General features: G+C 37.1%; 1 protein-coding gene across 1 annotated transcript; it reads left to right on the top strand.

Annotated features, from left to right (window-relative positions):
• The first annotated feature begins 9481 nt into the window (after positions 1 to 9481).
• On the top strand, positions 9482 to 18075 carry LOC132553334 (uncharacterized). Its single transcript, XM_060217568.1, has 9 exons — positions 9482 to 9665; positions 10930 to 11070; positions 11370 to 11480; positions 12404 to 12502; positions 13063 to 13204; positions 14137 to 14264; positions 16441 to 16568; positions 17121 to 17283; positions 17852 to 18075. Exons 1-9 carry the CDS (start codon positions 9482 to 9484, stop codon positions 18073 to 18075), a joined length of 1320 nt encoding a protein of 439 aa, XP_060073551.1.
• Positions 18076 to 19373: the final 1298 nt, after the last annotated feature.

The raw sequence follows: 19373 nt of genomic DNA, 5'->3' as shown, positions 1-19373 counted from the left end.
GTGTTGGTATTCAAGTTATATTTTTAGGTCGCCTGAGCTGAAGGCTCATGGTAACCTATTGCCTTCATGATTTGTCTGTCGTTGTGCGTCGTTAACTTTTCACATATTTGACTTCTTCTCAAGAACCATTGAATGGATTTTGACCAAACTTGGCACAAAGCATCCCCATGGGAAGCCGCTTCAAGAAAAAGGGTGTGGCTCCAATAGGGGGCGCAGGAGGGGGAAAAATGGGGTAAAATTAGGTAAATATTTAAAAATCTTCTTCTCATGAACCAACAGTCAGATTAAATTCATATTTGATATTTAGGGTCCTTATGGGTCAAAAATTCAACTTAGACCGATTTCAACCAAATTTGGTAGACAGCATCCCTTAGTGAAAGACATATGAAATTATGTTGAAAAAAGTGATTATGTCGCCTTTGGGGCCCATTAGGAGTGTAAAAGGGGCCATATGTACCTTCATTAAATGACTACTTCTCAAGAACCAGTGGATGGATTTTGACCAAACTTGGCACAAAGCGAACAAAAAGGGCATGGCCCCAATAGGGGAAACTTGATACGAATGTTCTACACAAGGTCCTGGCAAGTGTTTTAACTTTTTGGGGCGATTCAAAATCCAAGATGGCCACCTTGGCCTCTGTTTGGCTGAGACATTATAGACTTCCTCTCAAGAACCATTGGGTGGGTCATGTTCAAACTTGGTACAGATGTTTTACACATGGTCCTGCACAAGTGTTGTTACATTTTTGCAACATTTTAAAATCCCCAGATTATTGACATATATTCCTCAGGTGACCGTTAAGGCCCCTTGGGCCTCTTGTTATAATAGGGAATCCTGACACAAGTTTGTGTTATAGGGAATCCTGACACAAGTCTGTATTACAGGGAATCCCGACACAAGATTTTATTATAGGGAATCCTGACACAAGTTTGTATTATAGGGAATCCTGACACAAGTTTGTATTATAGGGAATCCTGACACAAGTCTGCATTATAGGGAATTCTGACATAAGTGTTTGTTATTAGCTCACGTGGCCCAAAGGGCCAAGTGAGATTATGCCATAGCACGGCGTCCGTTGTCCAGATGTCCATCCATCAGTCCGTCTCTGGTCCGTCGTCCTTCCGTCTGGCGTCCATCAACTTTTCATTTAAACAACTTCTTCTGAAATACCGAAAGGTGTGGAGTAATCATATTTGGCTGGAAGGTTCCAAGTTTGCAAAAAGAAATTACCTTGACCCATATTAAAGGTCACAGAGGTCAAATGTGTTAAAACCTTTAAACGACTTCTCCCAAAATACCAGAAGGCCTAGAATTATTATATTTGGCTGGAAGGTTCCTTTCATGAAGCCCAACAAAGTTTGCTAACAGAAACGACCTTGACCCATATTCAAGGTCACAGAGGTCAAATGTGTTAAAACCTTTAAACGACTTCTTCCGAAATACCAGAAGGCCTAGAATCATTATATTTGGCTGAAAGGTTTCTTTGATGAAGCCAAACACAGTTTGCTAAAAGAAACGACCTTGACCCATATTCAAGGTCACTGAGGTCAAATGTGTTAAAATCTTTAACTGACTTCTTCCGAAATACCGGAAGGCCTAGAATCATTATATTAGGCTACTATGTTCCTCTTATGGTGTCCTACAAAGTTTGCAAAAAGAAATGACCTTGACCCATATTCAAGGTCAGTGAGGTCAAATGTGTTAAAACCTTTCAACGACTTCTTCCAAAATACTGGAAGGCCTAGAATCATTGTATATGGCTTGATAGTTCCTTTGATGAAGCCCAACAAAGTTTACGAAAAAAATAACCTTGACCCATATTCAAGGTCACATAGGTCAAATGTGTTTAAAACTTTAAGCGACTTCTTTAAAAATAACGAAAGGCCTAGAATCATTATATTAGGCTACTATGTTACTCTTATGGTGTCCTACAAATTTTGCTAAAGAAACGACCATGACCCATATTCAAGGTCACTGAGGTCAAATGTGTTAAAACGTTTTAAACAATTTCTTCTGAAATATCGTGAAGTCTAGAATCATTATATTTGGCCAGTATGTTCCTTTTATGAAGTCCAAGAAAGTAAAAGAAATGACCTTGACCCATAGTCAAGTTCACAGGGGTCAAATGTGTTAAACGTGGAACATATGCACAGATATAGTAATGTTGGTCATAAAGATCCAGGTGAGCGATACAGGCTCCCTGGGCCTCTTGTAGGGAATCCTGGCACAAGGTTTTGTTATAGGGAATCCTGACACAGTTTGTATTATAGGGAATCCTGACACAAGTTTGTATTATAGGGAATCCTGGCACAAGGTTTTGTTATAGGGAATCCTGACACAAGGTTATATTACAGGGAATCCTGACACAAGTCTGTATTATAGGGAATCCTGACACAAGGTTTTGTTATAGGGAATCCTGACACAGTTTGTATTATAGGGAATCCTGACACAAGTTTGTATTATAGGGAATCCTGGCACAAGGTTTTATTATAGGGAATCCTGACACAAGATTTTATTATAGGGAATCCTGACACAAGGTTTTATTATAGGGAATCCTGACACAAGGTTTTATTATAGGGAATCCTGACACAAGTTTTTATTATAGGGAATCCTGACACAAGTTTGTATTATAGGGAATCCTGGCACAAGGTTTTATTATAGGGAATCCTGACACAAGGTTTTATTATAGGGAATCCTGACACAAGTTTGTATTATAGGGAATCCTGACACAAGGTTTTATTATAGGGAATCCTGACACAAGGTTTTATTATAGGAGTCCTGACACAAGGTTATATTATAGGGAATCCTGACACAAGGTTTTATTATAGGGAATCCTGACACAAGGTTTTATTATAGGAGTCCTGACACAAGGTTATATTATAGGGAATCCTGACACAAGGTTTTGTTATAGGGAATCCTGACACAAGGTTTTATTATAGGGAATCCTGACACAAGGTTTTATTATAGGGAATCCTGACACAAGGTTTTATTATAGGGAATCCTGACACAAGGTTTTATTATAGGGAATCCTTACACAAGGTTTTATTATAGGGAATCCTGACACAAGGTTTTATTATAGGGAATCCTGACACAAGGTTTTATTATAGGGAATCCTGACACAAGGTTTTATTATTATAGGGAATTTTATTATAGGGAATCCTGACACAAGGTTTTATTATAGGGAATCCTGACACAAGGTTTTATTATAGGGAATCCTGACACAAGGTTTTATTATAGGGAATCCTGACACAAGGTTTTATTATAGGGAATCCTGACACAAGTCTGTATTATAGGGAATCCTGACACAAGGTTTTATTATAGGGAATCCTGACACAAGGTTTTATTATAGGGAATCCTGACACAAGGTTTTATTATAGGGAATCCTGACACAAGGTTTTATTATAGGGAATCCTGACACAAGTCTGTATTATAGGGAATTCTGACACAAGGTTTTATTATAGGGAATCCTGACACAAGGTTTTATTATAGGGAATCCTGACACAAGGTTTTATTATAGGGAATCCTGAACAAGGTCCTGACACAAGGTTTTATTATAGGGAATCCTTACACAAGGTTTTATTATAGGGAATCCTGACACAAGGTTTTATTATAGGGAATCCTGACACAAGGTTTCATTATAGGGAATCCTGACACAAGGTTTCATTATAGGGAATCCTGACACAAGGTTTCATTATAGGGAATCCTGGTTTCATTATAGGGAATCACAAGGTTTTATAGGGAATCCTGAGGTTTTATTATAGAATCCTGACACAAGGTTTCATTATAGGGAATCCTGACACAAGGTTTCATTATAGGGAATCCTGACACAAGGTTTCATTATAGGGAATCCTGACACAAGGTTTTATTATAGGGAATCCTGACACAAGGTTTTATTATAGGGAATCCTGACACAAGGTTTTATTATAGGGAATCCTGACACAAGGTTTTATTATAGGGAATCCTAGCACAAGGTTTTTTATTATAGGGAATCCTGACACAAGGTTTTATTATAGGGAATCCTGACACAAGTTTGCATTATAGGGAATCCTGACACAAGTCTGTATTACAGGGAATCCCGACACAAGATTTTATTATAGGGAATCCTGACACAAGGTTTTATTATAGGGAATCCTGACACAAGGTTTTATTATAGGGAATCCTGACACAAGGTTTTATTATAGGGAATCCTGACACAGGGTATTATAGGGAATCCTGACACAAGGTTATAGGGAATCCTGACACAAGGTTTTATTATAGGGAATCCTGACACAAGGTTTTATTATAGGGAATCCTAGCACAAGGTTTCATTATAGGGAATCCTTACACAAGGTTTTATTATAGGGAATCCTTACACAAGGTTTTATTATAGGGAATCCTGACACAAGGTTTTATTATAGGGAATCCTGACACAAGGTTTTATTATAGGGAATCCTGACACAAGGTTTCATTATAGGGAATCCTGACACAAGGTTTCATTATAGGGAATCCTGACACAAGGTTTTATTATAGGGAATCCTGAACAGGTGCAATAGATTACATATTCATTAAATCATAATAAAAGTTGATGTGACCGAATATACTCTGCGACAAACTTGTATCTTCGCTTGAATTTCATAAACATTCAAACTTTATCATTATGCCCCGGCTGTCACAAGTACAGAGAGAAACGGCTGTAGGCATGATCCAGGCTGGGGAGTCTTGCCGTCGAGTTGCACGGCATTTTGGTTGCAGTGTTAAGACAATTTGCCAGTTAGTAAGTCGTTTAAACCATCCTGGGTCAACATCCGATCGTCCCCGAAGCGACCGACCCCGTAAAACGACCGCCAGGGATGACCGTCGTATATGATTGATACACTTGCGCAATCGATTCGTAACCGCAGTAGAGACTACAAGGACATTGTTTGGGCGTCGTGTGTCTCCCCAAACAGACCGCAACAGGTTGAGGGCCTACCAATTGAAAGCGCGGCGTCTCTACACTGGACCCAATTTGTTGCGACGTCACCGTAATCGGCGTAACTGGACCCGTGTTCACCGTCGTTGGGCCTTACGACAATGGAACAATGTTCTGTTTTCAGATGAGTCCAGGTTTTGTCTGAAACACGGTGGCGGAAGGCGCAGAGTGTGGAGGCGACGAGGGGAGCGTTTTGCGAACTGCTGCGTCGCAGAGCGGGACCGCTTTGGCGGCGGAAGTGTAATGGTTTGGGGTGGTATTTGTGGGGGGACTCGTACCAGGCTTGTTGTGTTAAATTTCAACCGGCATTCGATATCGGGACGAAATTTTTAAGACCAGTGGTTCTGCCATTCTTAAGACGCCATGGCGTTGGCGCCATTTTTCAACAGGATAACGCACCAGCGCACACCAGTCGCGTCAGCAGAACTTTCTTGCAGCAGAATAACGTACAGGTGTTAGATTGGTGATCTAAATCACCTGATTTGTCACCGATTGAGAATGTCTGGGACGTTCTTGGGCGACGCGTAAGAGAACATCAAAATCAGCCGTCAAACTTGCAGGAGCTGGCCCAAGCCTTGATCGCTGAATGGAACAACATCTCTCCTCGAATTATCCGCCGGTTTACGAGTTCCATGCGACGACGCTGCAATGCTCTTTACTTCTCAAACGGTGGCCATACCCGTTACTAATGGTGTTACCTTTGAAATTGACCCCAACGCCCTTTACAGTCGAATAAAATCAACTGAACGCAAAGTTTTATAATGAACCATGACTGCAGTTTTATTAGAATTGATCAATTACTTTATTCGTCCATGATTGGTAAGGATTTATGAAGGGGTTAATTAATTAATCACAGAATAAAGTAGTGTTACTTTCTTTTTTTGTTTAGTATATAGTGATGAATTTTGCCTACAGGGATAACTCAAACCAAGAAATCTTCCATAGAATATGGCCAGATCATATGCAAAAGACGCTTACCACTTGAGAACACCTGGTGATCTCCGTGTAAATTTTAATTCTTAAATATTTGTTCGTTACCCGAGTTAAGATTCTGTTGACCTATCGATATTTTCTTTGTAATTAGGTTTGGCATTGGTGGCTCCAGAACGTATGGAAATAAATTCGGCTTATCCACCAAAGGCAGCAGCCACATATAGTAATATCAGTGATATATACGTCTCTGGTAATATGGGATAAAAACAGACAAATGGGCTCCATGGGCTAGACTTATGTAGCTAGGCCAAGGAAGACACGATTTCCCTAAATTTCAGCACCACAGCGACTTTGCCTTTTGAAAAAAAAATTCAAAAAAGTGATCCATAAAATTTTGTGCCCTGTGTAGTTTGTATAAGATCAGGACAGACATGAAGGACACATTTTCGATGAATATAACCTTTCTGTTTCTGTACAAAATATTAAAGCCCAGGTCACACTGTCAAGAACGAAGCTACGGATGATGCCGATTAATCGTTGACAATCGTGGACATGGTAATCGTGGCGATTCTTGATACAAATCTCCACGATCAATTTGTTCTACGGATTTCCTACGAAGATGTTACGAATATTCACGATGTTTGTGCGATTCTTGGCGATTGAGCAGACGAATCATCACGATTTGCCAAAGTTGCTACTGTTCTTCAGGGATCCGCTACGGTCAAGATACGATCACCCAACGAATACTGACGAATGCTTCACGATGACGGCCGAACACTCTAAGGATATTTACGATTACAGCCGATTAATCACGTTTCTCGTACGATTACCCTAAGAAGAATTACTGTTGAGTTACGAACAACCAAGATAAGTCAAGATCTCTTACGATTTGAGGAAAATTCGGTATGAAAGGAACAACGAATTCGCGAAGAAGTCTTTCAATTGTGAAGTACTCGTTTTCGTCATCGGAAAGCGTTACATGTTCCAGTTGCGGAACTTTGAAAGTACGAGTGATTTTTTGTTTTTTGTTTGTCTGTTTTGTTTTGGGTGCCATTTTCCATATCTGTTCCATCAGTATTTGTCAGATGTCTTCTATTTGAGAAAAAGGAGGTTAAGTAGAAGGATCTCGGGTTATGGTCAGTATTTATAGAACTTCTGTTGACCTAGTGAATCGTAGGATAATCATTAAACAATCTAGGCAAAACGTAGAAATTCTTAGCGCATGCGTAGTAATCCGTATCGAAATCGTATTAAATCGCTATCAACCGTACACGCATCGTCATCAATCGTACCGAAAACGTAGTAATCCGAATGCTTTCACGATGGACCTACGATAACCTACGACTAACTTACGAATCCGCTACAGTAAAAATCAAATCGTAGCATCGCCACGATTGTTTTGAACATTTCAAAGCTGTCGTAGGAGTGCCGATTGTCCTACGGACACACAAGGTTATATACGATTGCCCAAGGATACCTACGGTGCCGCCACGGTGCTCCTACGGTCTTATCCAAGGATACCCACGGTTTGGAAATTGTAGCCATCCGTGGCCCTGATTCTCGACAGTGAGAACTGGGCTTCAGCAAAAACTGGAAGCCATCTTAAATACCCATCCCATAACTCGCGGCCTTATTGCTCAGCGTAAAGCTCGCATAATAACCTAGATCACAGAACAGAGATTTCTACATTTTACCCCGAACCACACAACAAAAGGGCACAGTAACTAGCAACCTGGGTCACAGAACAGATTCCTACCATGTGTACCATGAACCAATGTGACAGTGAGATTGAAAAACATGTAAATCTGCAATCGTGCAGATACATATATTACCCTCTTAACAATGAAATTCATGTCACTCGACAAACTACCGAGTACATAAGAAGTTTGCTTGCTTGCATATTTTATTGACCAGTGTCATCTCATTCTGTAAAGGTGGCTATGGCTGTAAATTATACGTGAGTATCCTGTTCATTATATCACCTGTAAATATCACGGACAATGTCGATGTACAGGTAGGTTTTATTTTATTTATTTATTTAAGATATATATATTTTTTTTTTATTTCAGTTCATGACTATAATTCTTGTAATTGACAATGATTTTGAGGAATCTTTTGGTTTATTTTCATGAAAGAACCACTGAAGGGATGTGAAAGATATTCAACCATTACAAACGTAGATATAGGTCTCGTTCAACCAGACTACTATTTCTGCAAAAGTGGCATTGCCTTCCATAGTATTTCCACTCTCCGGTATACTTCTTTTCGAGAGTACAACGAGCGCAGTATAGCGGAGGAAAGATGTAATAAGGGAGGTAATCCCGACTGTAGAAATTCAAGTACGCAACAGAACAAATAGTTACTTTTCCATACGTTTTTACTCTCTCTCTCTCTCTCTCTCTCTCTCTCTCTCTCTCTCTCTCTCTCTCTCTCTCTCTCTCTCTCTCTCTCTCTCTCTCTCTCTCTCTCTCTCTCTCTCTCTCTCTCTCTCTCTGTCTCTCTGTCTGTCTGTCTGTCTCTCTCTCTCTCTGTCTCTCTGTCTGTCTCTCTCTCTCTGTCTCTGTCTCTCTCTCCAAATAAGATATAAGTTGATATAAATTGCATTATTATATTTTGTTCGAAACAGGATACATACCGACTTTCTTCCACCGTCCGAGAAGTCTATTTGTACTAGCTGAAAACAAGTACCTGTTATGATCACCTATTTCTCGAGGTTACATCAAACATGTCTATATAGATCAATCGGAATTGTATAACCTTGACATTTATACTAAGGGGCCCTAGATCATACATTATATCGACAGGATGCAATTTACAACAATTGATAAAGAATTAAATTAACGAATTAAAGACAGAATCTTTTGTAATCACACATCCTTACATAGACAAACATTTTGCACAGACAATTACGGAAATTCATAAATAAATACCATTGAATAAAGACACGGTTAACATGTGCTCAGAAGAAATCCTAACAGTGTACAAAACCTCAGTATACCGTACCTCACACGGCAGCACCGTATTTATAGAAGCGATAAGGAATGGGAGCAAGCGGAGCACTCTTTTAGGGAGCTTTGTTCCTGTGACAACCCATGCTTGACAGGAAAATCACACTTGGCTTCTTTTAGAAGACATATATAATAAGCTCTTGTATTCTTTATATATACAACAAGACAGATTTTAATCGCGGTGTTTCAAATATATTCATTTCAAATGCACTCATTTCAGAATGTCAATGAAATCAGACAGTGAACTAATGTCGGGAATTGCACTTTGTAAATTGTGGTAATAAATTTCGGTCTTCACCTCCCTTTAACTGATTTCATTTCATTATTTTTACATGCTAACATTAGGTATCACGGGATAGGTAACGTATATAGAACGTATGTGAAAGAGATCCACAACACCAGAGCATAATAGCTTCAAAACCTCACCATATTTAAGTTTTTCCGCAAAAATATTACTACGTAGTTGGTTGTTTTAAACATGAATACCCCCTAACAGGTTGATTTTATTCATTGCATTGAATTTTAAGTGAAACAGCACCATGTATGCAAATGACTTTAAAACTCATAGACCATACACCAATATAAGAAATGGTGGTGGGCGTGTCTTTGCTTCTAAACAAGGGAGATTTTAAATCCGAATCAGAAATGATCTTACTGTTGTCCAGAGAAGGAACTAAGAGCAGAAGCCATCGAGAAAGAAAGCGAAGAACCCGAAGGCTTTGTTTACCGGATCCGTGGGCCTCCATGGAAACGGAGAGTAGTCCAACTACAGGCAATTAATATTTAACAATCGGGAATAGGATGAATTAATTAATTTTGTAGGGATCATAAGATTTGTGTGAATTGGACTAATGAGGGAGTTATGTTTAAATCGAAATACTGATCAATTCTAAAACTATAATGTAGATATGGATATAGAGGCATTTATTTTGCCTGCGTCCATCAAAATATTATCTTATCTTTTAAACCTCACTGTGTCCAAATTTGACAACATATTTAAATGAGTTATTTAAATATGCAAATTGGATTTGATTTTGATCAAGATCTACTTATTATGTAAGTAATCAACACGGACTAGATGAATTCGATTTTAGTTTGCTGGTGATTGGAATATCGAGAAAAGCGAACTTACCTCTTACCTTTTCACTTTTTTTTTTAAAGTTTTATCATCGCAACGCAGTAAACTATTACAATGAACTTATTGGATTTTTTTTTGTTTCATTGAATGATATATGACTAACCAGTAATCATTGTTTGACTCCAAGATGAGCTTTTGCATTATACATTAATCATAGAAAATGTGTAACACATAAAGCAGGCATCATCATATAGTGTAAATAAAACCGGTTATCTGTCGTACGACATTTAACGTACACTTACAGAAAAAAACTAGCGAATAGATACTTTGTTTCCTCAATTAAAGATCAGGCTTGTGTACTGAACATTATTTGGGAAATTTTTAGTGTAAGAGTAGGGGTGCAGAGCTTGTTGATATGGAGATATTTGTTTTTTGGCATTTTAGCATAATCAGTCATTAATGTTCTGACCACATCTTTGTCATCTTTGTTTTTCTTGACACATGTTTTGCATTCCACACAAACACAAATACAAAATGTGTTCAATAGATGGAATAAACAACATACTTAATAACGTTTCTAAATTATCACTTCATCATGTGTAGCGTAACCTCTCTCTATCTCTCTCTCTCCCACCCTCTCTTTTTCTCTCTCTCCCACCCTCTCTCTCTCTCTCTCTCTCTCTCTCTCTCTCTCTCTCTCTCTCTCTCTCTCTCTCTCTCTCTCTCTCTCTCTCTTTATTATTGTAAAATCCAATTTCCATCGAATTCAAACATATGAAAAAATCACGGAAATAAAAAAAAGAATGCTGAGAACACATTTTTTTTCGGTGCAATCATCACTAGAATACCCATATTTGATTATTGCCTTCTTACTGTTTGTGTTTTTGTTGTTCTTTTTTTTTGCTGTTTTTTTTTCTATTGTTTTTTGTTTGCTTGTTTGTTTACTGCCTCCGTGTAGTGTTACGTTGTTCTTGTTTTCGTTTTAGTAATTTTCCAACGATGAAGATGAATACGAGGTTTAGCAGGGAAATGCACGATATGTACAATGTCCATGGTCACGCTGGCAATCTTTGTAGGGAGTCGATATTGGACGGTATAAGTACGAGACAATATAAAATAATGGCACGAAGGCATGTTACACGTGGTACAGATAAGTAAAAAGAATAATTTCAGATTAGAACAAGTGTTATTGTAATACTATTAATAAAGACATATTCTAAAATATAATGTGAATTTGATGAAGCACAATCTATAATTTAATAGAAAAATTTGCTATAGGCCTAATGTATCCCTTTTAGTTTCATTCTTCTCTTAAGTAATGATGAAGTGAACATAATCTATTTTCATATATATATTGTATGTAGCATTCACGTTTAAATGAAAATTTGTTTTCTATAGACAAAATAATTTGCTCAAGATCAAAATGTCAGTCGGCGCAGCCTATAAGCGTGGCCGATTTCGGGACTGCCGACGGCGTGGCTTCTCTTGATCTCGTCAAGGAAATTATAGGTAAATATTGAACGTTAGTTAGTGAAATTATAGGTAAATATTGAACGTTAGTTAGTGAAATTACAGGTAAATATTGAACGTGTAAATCACATAAACCCGTAGTTAGTGAAATTATAGGTAAATATTGAACGTTAGTTAGTGAAATTACAGGTAAATATTGAACGTGTAAATCACATAAACCCGTAGTTAGTGAAATTATAGGTAAATATTGAACGTTAGTTAGTGAAATTGTAGGTGAATATTGAACGTTAGTCAGTGAAATTACAGGTAAATATTGAACGTGTAAATCATATCAACCCGTAGTTAGTGAAATTATAGGTAAATATTGAACGTGTAAATCACATAAACCCGTAGTTAGTGAAATTATAGGTAAATATTGAACGTGTAAATCACATAAACCCGTAGTTAGTGAAATTATAGGTAAATATTGAACGTGTAAATCACATAAACCCGTAGTTAGTGAAATTACAGGTAAATATTGAACGTGTAAATCACATAAACCCGTAGTTAGTGTCCTGAACATTTTGTTTATGTTACATGGAACTATGAAAAATAATAGAAACCAATAAAGGATATTGTGTACAGGCGGCGCTGATGGTTTTGCATTCGTCTTCGAAAGCATTAAGCCGAGCCGACGAAAGCTCAAATACTTTTTTCGGTATTTATTGTTTAAGTAAACTTTAATTTATTTACAATTAACAATTGCGAAACAAATTTTCCCAGCTTATATCAATCAGTCTTGTTGGCCTGGATGGAAGCGAACGAGGGATCTTACTAACAGAGGAAACCAGAGAACCCATACCCTTTCACGTCAATTCTGGGAATCGAACCCCAGACGGCTATGTGAAAATCGAGTGCGTAACCATGTCACCCGATTGTTATGATATATCAAAGTGCACTTACTTTTCTTTTTATCATTACAGCGACAATACAAACAGAATTAGGGAAGGAACAAGCCATTATCGTGTATTATAACGATCAACCGATGAACGACTTTAATCTTCTGAGCAAAGTTATTCTAGGTAGTACTTTCAGATGGAACTTCTTTATTTCGAACTAGGTGGGACCATAGGAAAATTCGAGATAAAAGAGTATTCGAATGTTTTGTGTTAAGTTGGACAGGGACCGACGAAATGCTTCGAGTTAAACGGGGTCTCCGAGTTATACGAGTTCGAGATAACGAGGTTCGACCGTTAAGATTTAATATGTGACTGTTGATGTTGATATCATTCTTACCCAGGAATGTTCGTTTGTATTGTGAATATCGCCTTGCGTTCTTTGCCTTACCTTAATTTTGAATACCGTGAACTACTTGTTTTTTAATCGCTATTTGGTTATCAGTTTGATTGATCCAACAAAACACATAAAATGAATTTGCGGAAAACATTAATTGGTAGATTTGAAAACACTTCAGTATTTATCTCTGAAAGTTCCTTATATTTAAATTAATTACAAATCCATGTTAAGTCGTAGCTTTATGACAAAATTAAAGACGAAACATTCTGTATTTTAAACATTAGCAAATCAATTGATGACTTCGAAGTTCAAGTAAATTTAAATCATACTCATTCTTTTTATTCAGGCGATGGTCCGGGTTCGGGAGTAATGGTTACCGGCAATGTGTATCCGATGGTTATACCTAGAACTATGTATAAACAATGTCTCCCAAACAACTCCCTTGATCTGGCCATGTCCTCAGTGGCTACGCACTATATGTCTACACAGTAGGTGTTGGTAAATTATACTGATTTAATCAATATTCAGAGTTCAAAAGTAACAAGGTTACGGGTAACTTAGGATAATGGTATCCCATCGAACACAAGATTAGAAGTCCAACAGTTACAAGGATACTGGTGACTTAGGATAATGGTATCCCATCGAACACAAGATTAAAAGTCCAACAGTTACAAGGTTACGGGTGACTTAGGATAATAATGACCAATCGAAACCAACATTAGAAGTCCAACAGTTACAAGGATACGGGTGAGTTAGGATAATAATGACCCATCGAAACCAACATTAGAAGTCCAACAGTTACAAGGTTACGGGTGAGTTAGGATAATGGTATCCCATCGAACACAAGATTAGAAGTCCAACAGTTACAAGGTTACGGGTGAGTTAGGATAATAATGACCCATCGAAACCAACATTAGAAGTCCAACAGTTACAAGGATACGGGTGAGTTAGGATAATAATAACCCATCGAAACCAACATTAGAAGTCCAACAGTTACAAGGTTACGGGTGAGTTAGGATAATGGTATCCCATCGAACACAAGATTAGAAGTCCAACAGTTACAAGGTTACGGGTGAGTTAGGATAATAATGACCCATCGAAACCAACATTAGAAGTCCAACAGTTACAAGGATACGGGTGAGTTAGGATAATAATGACCCATCGAAACCAACATTAGAAGTCCAACAGTTACAAGGATACGGGTGACTTAGGATAATAATGACCCATCGAAACCAAGATTAAAAGTCCAACAGTTACAAGGTTACGGGTGACTTAGGATAATAATGACTCATCGAACCCAAGATTAGAAGTCAACAGTTACATGGTTGATAAAACATATGCATGCATTGCTGAATTCCTAGATAAAATTAGCCACAAAATGATAATTTGCAATAAATCATGTAAGATCACTTGTTACTAGGGTTTGCCAAATAAAAGATGGAGTATTCGTGGAAGAGGCAGATGACAGCGAACAAAGATTGATGAGAGAGCAAGCAAAAACAGATTGGAGAGCTTTTGTGATATCACGGGGACGGGAACTGAAACCTGGTACGTTTAAGTGACTGATGTTAACAGTATGCACAATAATGACTGTCGATCTCGGCTCCAAGTGGGATATTGTCGGGGTTGGGGTCCCAGTATCAATTCCTTGAACTGTACACATACCCGGGCAGAGGAGCGCTCTCTTTCATACCCCTTAAACCGCTGCCTCAATTCTCTTGTCCCTAAATCTATTACCGAGAATATAATGTCCATATTTGTCCCAATATATAAGGTGCATATGTTGTATTACATTCTATTCCACAATTTCGGTGCAGATTCATGAAAATTAGTGTGGTTGCCTAGGTTACCTGAACTAACCCAATGGCTGTCTTCCTCAGGCTGTTTTGTAACTTTACATAAATCAGTTTCGTTTTTTAACCTCGGGAGAAGGAAGTAGGGGTGCACACATGAAATAGCACCAACAAAAGTGAAACAGGAAAACAAAAACCACGTGATCTTGACATACTCCATGTGTGATCTTTATTGATTCTTCATTAAATGAAGCATTTCCCTTCTTACGCAAACAGGAACCAACAAGAACAAAATGTACACGATTCACATATTTCATTCGGAAATACACTGTAGTTATTTTTCAAAATCCCATGGAATGCCTCAAACCGCACAAAACTTGTCTTAAATTCAGGTTTCGGCTTTGCTGCATGTGTATCCCCCTACACTGTTTTCTCAATTTCTTTGTAGATTTTCAGCTATTTAACATATTTTTTGTTTTGTATTCGAATTCCAGATCACTGACCAAATAGGCCAGAATGATTTGTAATCATCGTTTTTCGTCCTTACCAAGTGTTGCTATTTTTCGGGTCGGTCCGAAATTCAATATTGCAACCATCTTGAAAAAGTTTCACTGGTGGCAAATTGAATTTTGGTGGTGATTTTAAGGAAAGAAAGCCGGCAAAGAGTTTCATTTGCCCTTATCATCAAAACTTCTACGAAACAGCTACGTCAGACATTTTGTAGCAGGATTGCGCCAAAATATCTACTTCAAATTAATTATCAATTTCAACTTGTGGGATTCGGCTCAAACCTGTCTGAGATTAATCTGAGATGGTCTGGACTATGTATTATCATTTTTCAGGTCCGAAATCCAAAATGGCCGTCATGACTCAAACATGAGAACATGACTGTCTTTTCACTCTTCGATATAATTGCAAATACGTATACATTTTCATCTCACGTGTACCAGTCGTTGAATAGCGCGCGAGAACTCAAATATAAATAGAGGTAGGCAAAAAGTCTTCTCCTGCTGTTATGATGAAGGGATTTTATTAGCTCTGGTTTTGGTCAACATTGGGTAAAAACGTCTGGTCCCCCGAGGGTGGGGCCAAATAAATCTTTGAGATTCTTCTCCGTCTGCATGGTTGAAGCAATTTTGATAAAACTGGTTGAGCGATGTAATCCCAATGCGAAGTGTTTAATATTGCTACACTCGTCGTCCTTTGTCAAGACTTTTTATTCGTTCATACGAATTTGAGTTTTTATCCTGCAACTGGCACTGCCGTTGTTGGAATACACGTGTCACATATATATATGCTGTATTTGGCAATGACGGGAAACAGCTGTATTTTAGCAAGTGCATAAATTCGACGGAATTACTTTCTGAATTTACTAAAAAATCGTTTAACAATCTAAATGACTGTTTAAATGAGTTTATATTCTAAAATGTACAAATTAATTTACGAAAATTTATAAAATCGCTGTCATATCCGTTTAAGTTTGGAACTACCTTTCTGCGCGGAACAATTATTTTGGTATACGTCATGATTAGGAAAATTCAGCGTAACGTCCACGACAGGTAAACACAGATTGACACAACAAAATGTTGATGTTTCGATTGTCTGGTTTTCAATCAATGTTGCAGAATATATGGTCAGTGTCTTCAAATATACGCTGTAGTTTGACTCGGGACAGAAAGACAAAAGTGGCTCGCCAGAGGCTTGCACCTAATCTCTCTTGACCCTCGCCAAAATTTATCTCGAGGTCTGCGGAATTATGAGAAAACCTCGAGTTATCTTCTTATTCGATTTAAGCAAGTTCGATTGTTTGGTGTGAAGTTTGGACAGGATTGACGAAATATAAAGAACTTAGCATTAAACAGGGTCTTCGAGTTCTGTCAGTTTGATATAACGAAGTTCGATTTGATAAAATAATGAAAATGTTGTTTCAGGAGGTTACCTTGTTACACTGAACACATCATTAGACGAGAAAGGAAACAGTCCAACACTCAAGGACAATGGAAAAGTCATAATGGGGGACACTGTGTCCGAATTAGCGAAAGAAGGCATCATAACACAGGTTTGGTTTTTTACATTGATCCGTGTTGTATAAAGTCTCGGAATAATGCACGATACTGAAAAACAATATCTTTTTGTGGGGGTCAATTTTCGTGGTTTGAATAATCGTCGTTTAATATACTTAATAAATCAACATGCACTAGTTAGTGGGCATATGAATTTGAGGAATAAGAGTTTACACAAATGAAATTTATGTTGTAAAATAAGTTTAATTCAATTTACAGTAGTACCTCTGTAGAGCTTGTCATCGGACCTTATGTTTTTCATTGTTGGAATATGATCACAATCATGACCTTTTTTGACATTTTTTTCGCGATATGAATATCAACATTGAACAGGTAACTGCCCTTTATAGAATATTTTTGCACATATGTGAAGTTTTTTACTTTGAGAAAAAAAACAGTATTTTACGTTGTTATAGATCTACAGAACAAGAATATTTTTTTTATTATGATTTAACTCTCAAGTTTCTTCATTTGTAATTATCATTATTACATTTGATATACTGATTTTAATACTTAGAGTTTTGTTTTACCTTTCTTGTTTCTTCCAGGAAGAATATCTTGGCATGAACTACAATGCTTACTATGTGAGATCAGAAGAAGATTTTAAAGAGCCATTTACAAGTGCTTTACCAGATGTAGAGAGACTTGGTTTGGAGCTTGTGTTGATAAAACACTATTTACAAAGTCCTTTACCTGATATTGTAAACAAAGGTAAGAAATGTTCAGGTAATATTAATTGAAAAAGGGGACAAGTCCACCTCCTTATTTAAATCTTGACATCTTTTTCTTGACCACTTTGGATTTTCCTCTGTCAGCCCCTAGGTTTTAAAATCCCTTACAAATCCTAGAAGGATTAAACAGCTATATGATGCAGACCAAGATTTACATGTCGGGTATCCTAATGAAGCAGAAGATGCTTACTCCTCTGGAACACCTTGTAAGATTCTCTTTATCTTTTCAATAGTCTCCATAGAAATTTTTCCTTAGTTCACATTTTGTCGTTGTCTCATAAAATTTGAATTTGAATTAAGATTTTGTTACCATGTCAGTATAATCTCTGTTATAATTAACATGTCTGTCCTTGGTTTGATCTTCGCCTCCTCATGTATTATCAAATTATCTTCAACAACCTAAAACTGACTCAAACCTAAACCTAGAATTTGCCTGAATTCACAAACTGAATTAATTCTGAAATAATACTTATGTAAAGATAAAAGTTATGTTATCAACACTTAATATCATTTAGGTATCATCTTAATTATAAAGTTGTATTTTTCAGATGAAACAGAGAAGCTTGAATATTCCCATAAATTAGTCGCCATGGTCTATCCCTGGATGTATCATGTTATTTATGGAGGGTTGTCTAAATCCAGAACCGAGGAGGAGAAAGAGATGATAATTGATCAATATTTTCACAGATTACAGACTTATGCGTTTGATCATTCTGATAACAAACTGTACCCCAGCTTTACACAAGTTGTCATAAAAAAGAAAATCATGTAAAGTGATTGGCATGATAATGACAGCACTGACTTTAATTTTAACACATAAGGTTTGTGTATAAGGGCAACAAATGTAACTGACACTCAACATAGATAATAGCAACTGATTGTGTGCCAAGGATGGACAGACACTCTTCAACTTGATGGAATGATACTATGGTGTGAATGTGAACTACTGTTGATGCGATCACAGTATAACTTGTACACAAGATTCATATTTACAAAAATGGTGAAAGTTGACCTTTGACCTTTGATAACAAGAGGTCCAATGGGCCTGCTTTGCTTACCTGTTATCATTTCACATAATTGAAATCCAAGTCTCTGTCACCAAGAAAAAGTCATTTGAAGGTTTTAACAAATTAGACCCTCTGCAAACTTGAATGAGGGTATTATCTTATTGCAAACTTTGTCAGGCTTCATCCTTGGAACCTATCAGTCTGACATCGTGCATCTGCACCTTTTAGCGAACAAGAAGTTGTATTCAGATTTTAACAAATTTGATCCATGTGACCTTGAATATGGGTCAAGGTCATTTCCTTCAGCAAACTTTGTTGGGCTTCATCCTAGGAACCTATCAGTGAAATCCCATTTGTCCCCACTCCTCCAAATCATCAGGATTAAACAAATGTGTATGTAGAGCTAAACAGATAGCTTTAACATGGCAATGTTCAATTGATTGTCAATTGTATGTTAAAATCTTCATTAAAAACACTAAGATGCATCTGCTGTATATATAACCATTGAGTAGGTTTGGTGACTATAGAACTTAATTCAATTGAACAATTTGAAGTTTTAAAAAAATGTTGAAGCTGCTGTAGAAGAAGTGTACTTCAACTCGATCTCATGCGAGACTAAAATGACATAAACTTGAGCCATTGAAAACAATTAGATAGCGATATACAGTATCATTATCAAATACTGGACAAATTTTGAAGTACTTACCATGTATAAGTAGATAACACAAACAAGACAAGACCTTAAGACAGACTGTCAACACATACCACTCACATTATATTAATTTAGAAGTCTACAAAAGATTTAATGCAAAATTTACATTAAATATAAGCTAACGGACAAAAATAAAAAAAATTGCAACTTTTCATAATTTTTTTCCAGTTTTATTTTATTCAATATTTGAGAAATAAGAAGCCAACCTGATGATCAAAGTAAACATGTTATATACAAATGTATATACATTGTGCTAGCTCACACGATACTTTAGAATTGTAACTTCAAAGGCAGACTTTCTTTTTCACCCTTATTTATAAGATACGGTGTATATCATCATGGCAATTTGTC

The sequence above is a fragment of the Ylistrum balloti genome, unplaced genomic scaffold, assembly GCF_031769215.1.
Source record: "Ylistrum balloti isolate Yb309-2 unplaced genomic scaffold, AGI_CSIRO_Ybal_v1 Utg370320, whole genome shotgun sequence".
NCBI lineage: Eukaryota > Metazoa > Mollusca > Bivalvia > Pectinida > Pectinidae > Ylistrum > Ylistrum balloti.
The sequence above is the reverse complement of the archived record's forward strand: the minus strand, read 5'-3'. Positions and strand labels throughout refer to the sequence as shown.

What these genes read in the sequence shown, in the direction of transcription:
- LOC132553334 (XM_060217568.1), top strand. Translation starts at nt 9,482, where the DNA reads ATGGTGGTGGGCGTGTCTTTGCTTCTAAACAAGGGAGATTTTAAATCC. An exon ending in TCTCGTCAAGGAAATTATAG is followed by an intron (nt 11,481 to 12,403) that starts GTAAATATTGAA and finishes TTATCATTACAG; the next exon opens with CGACAATACAAACAGAATTA. An exon ending in ACGCACTATATGTCTACACA is followed by an intron (nt 13,205 to 14,136) that starts GTAGGTGTTGGT and finishes ACTTGTTACTAG; the next exon opens with GGTTTGCCAAATAAAAGATG.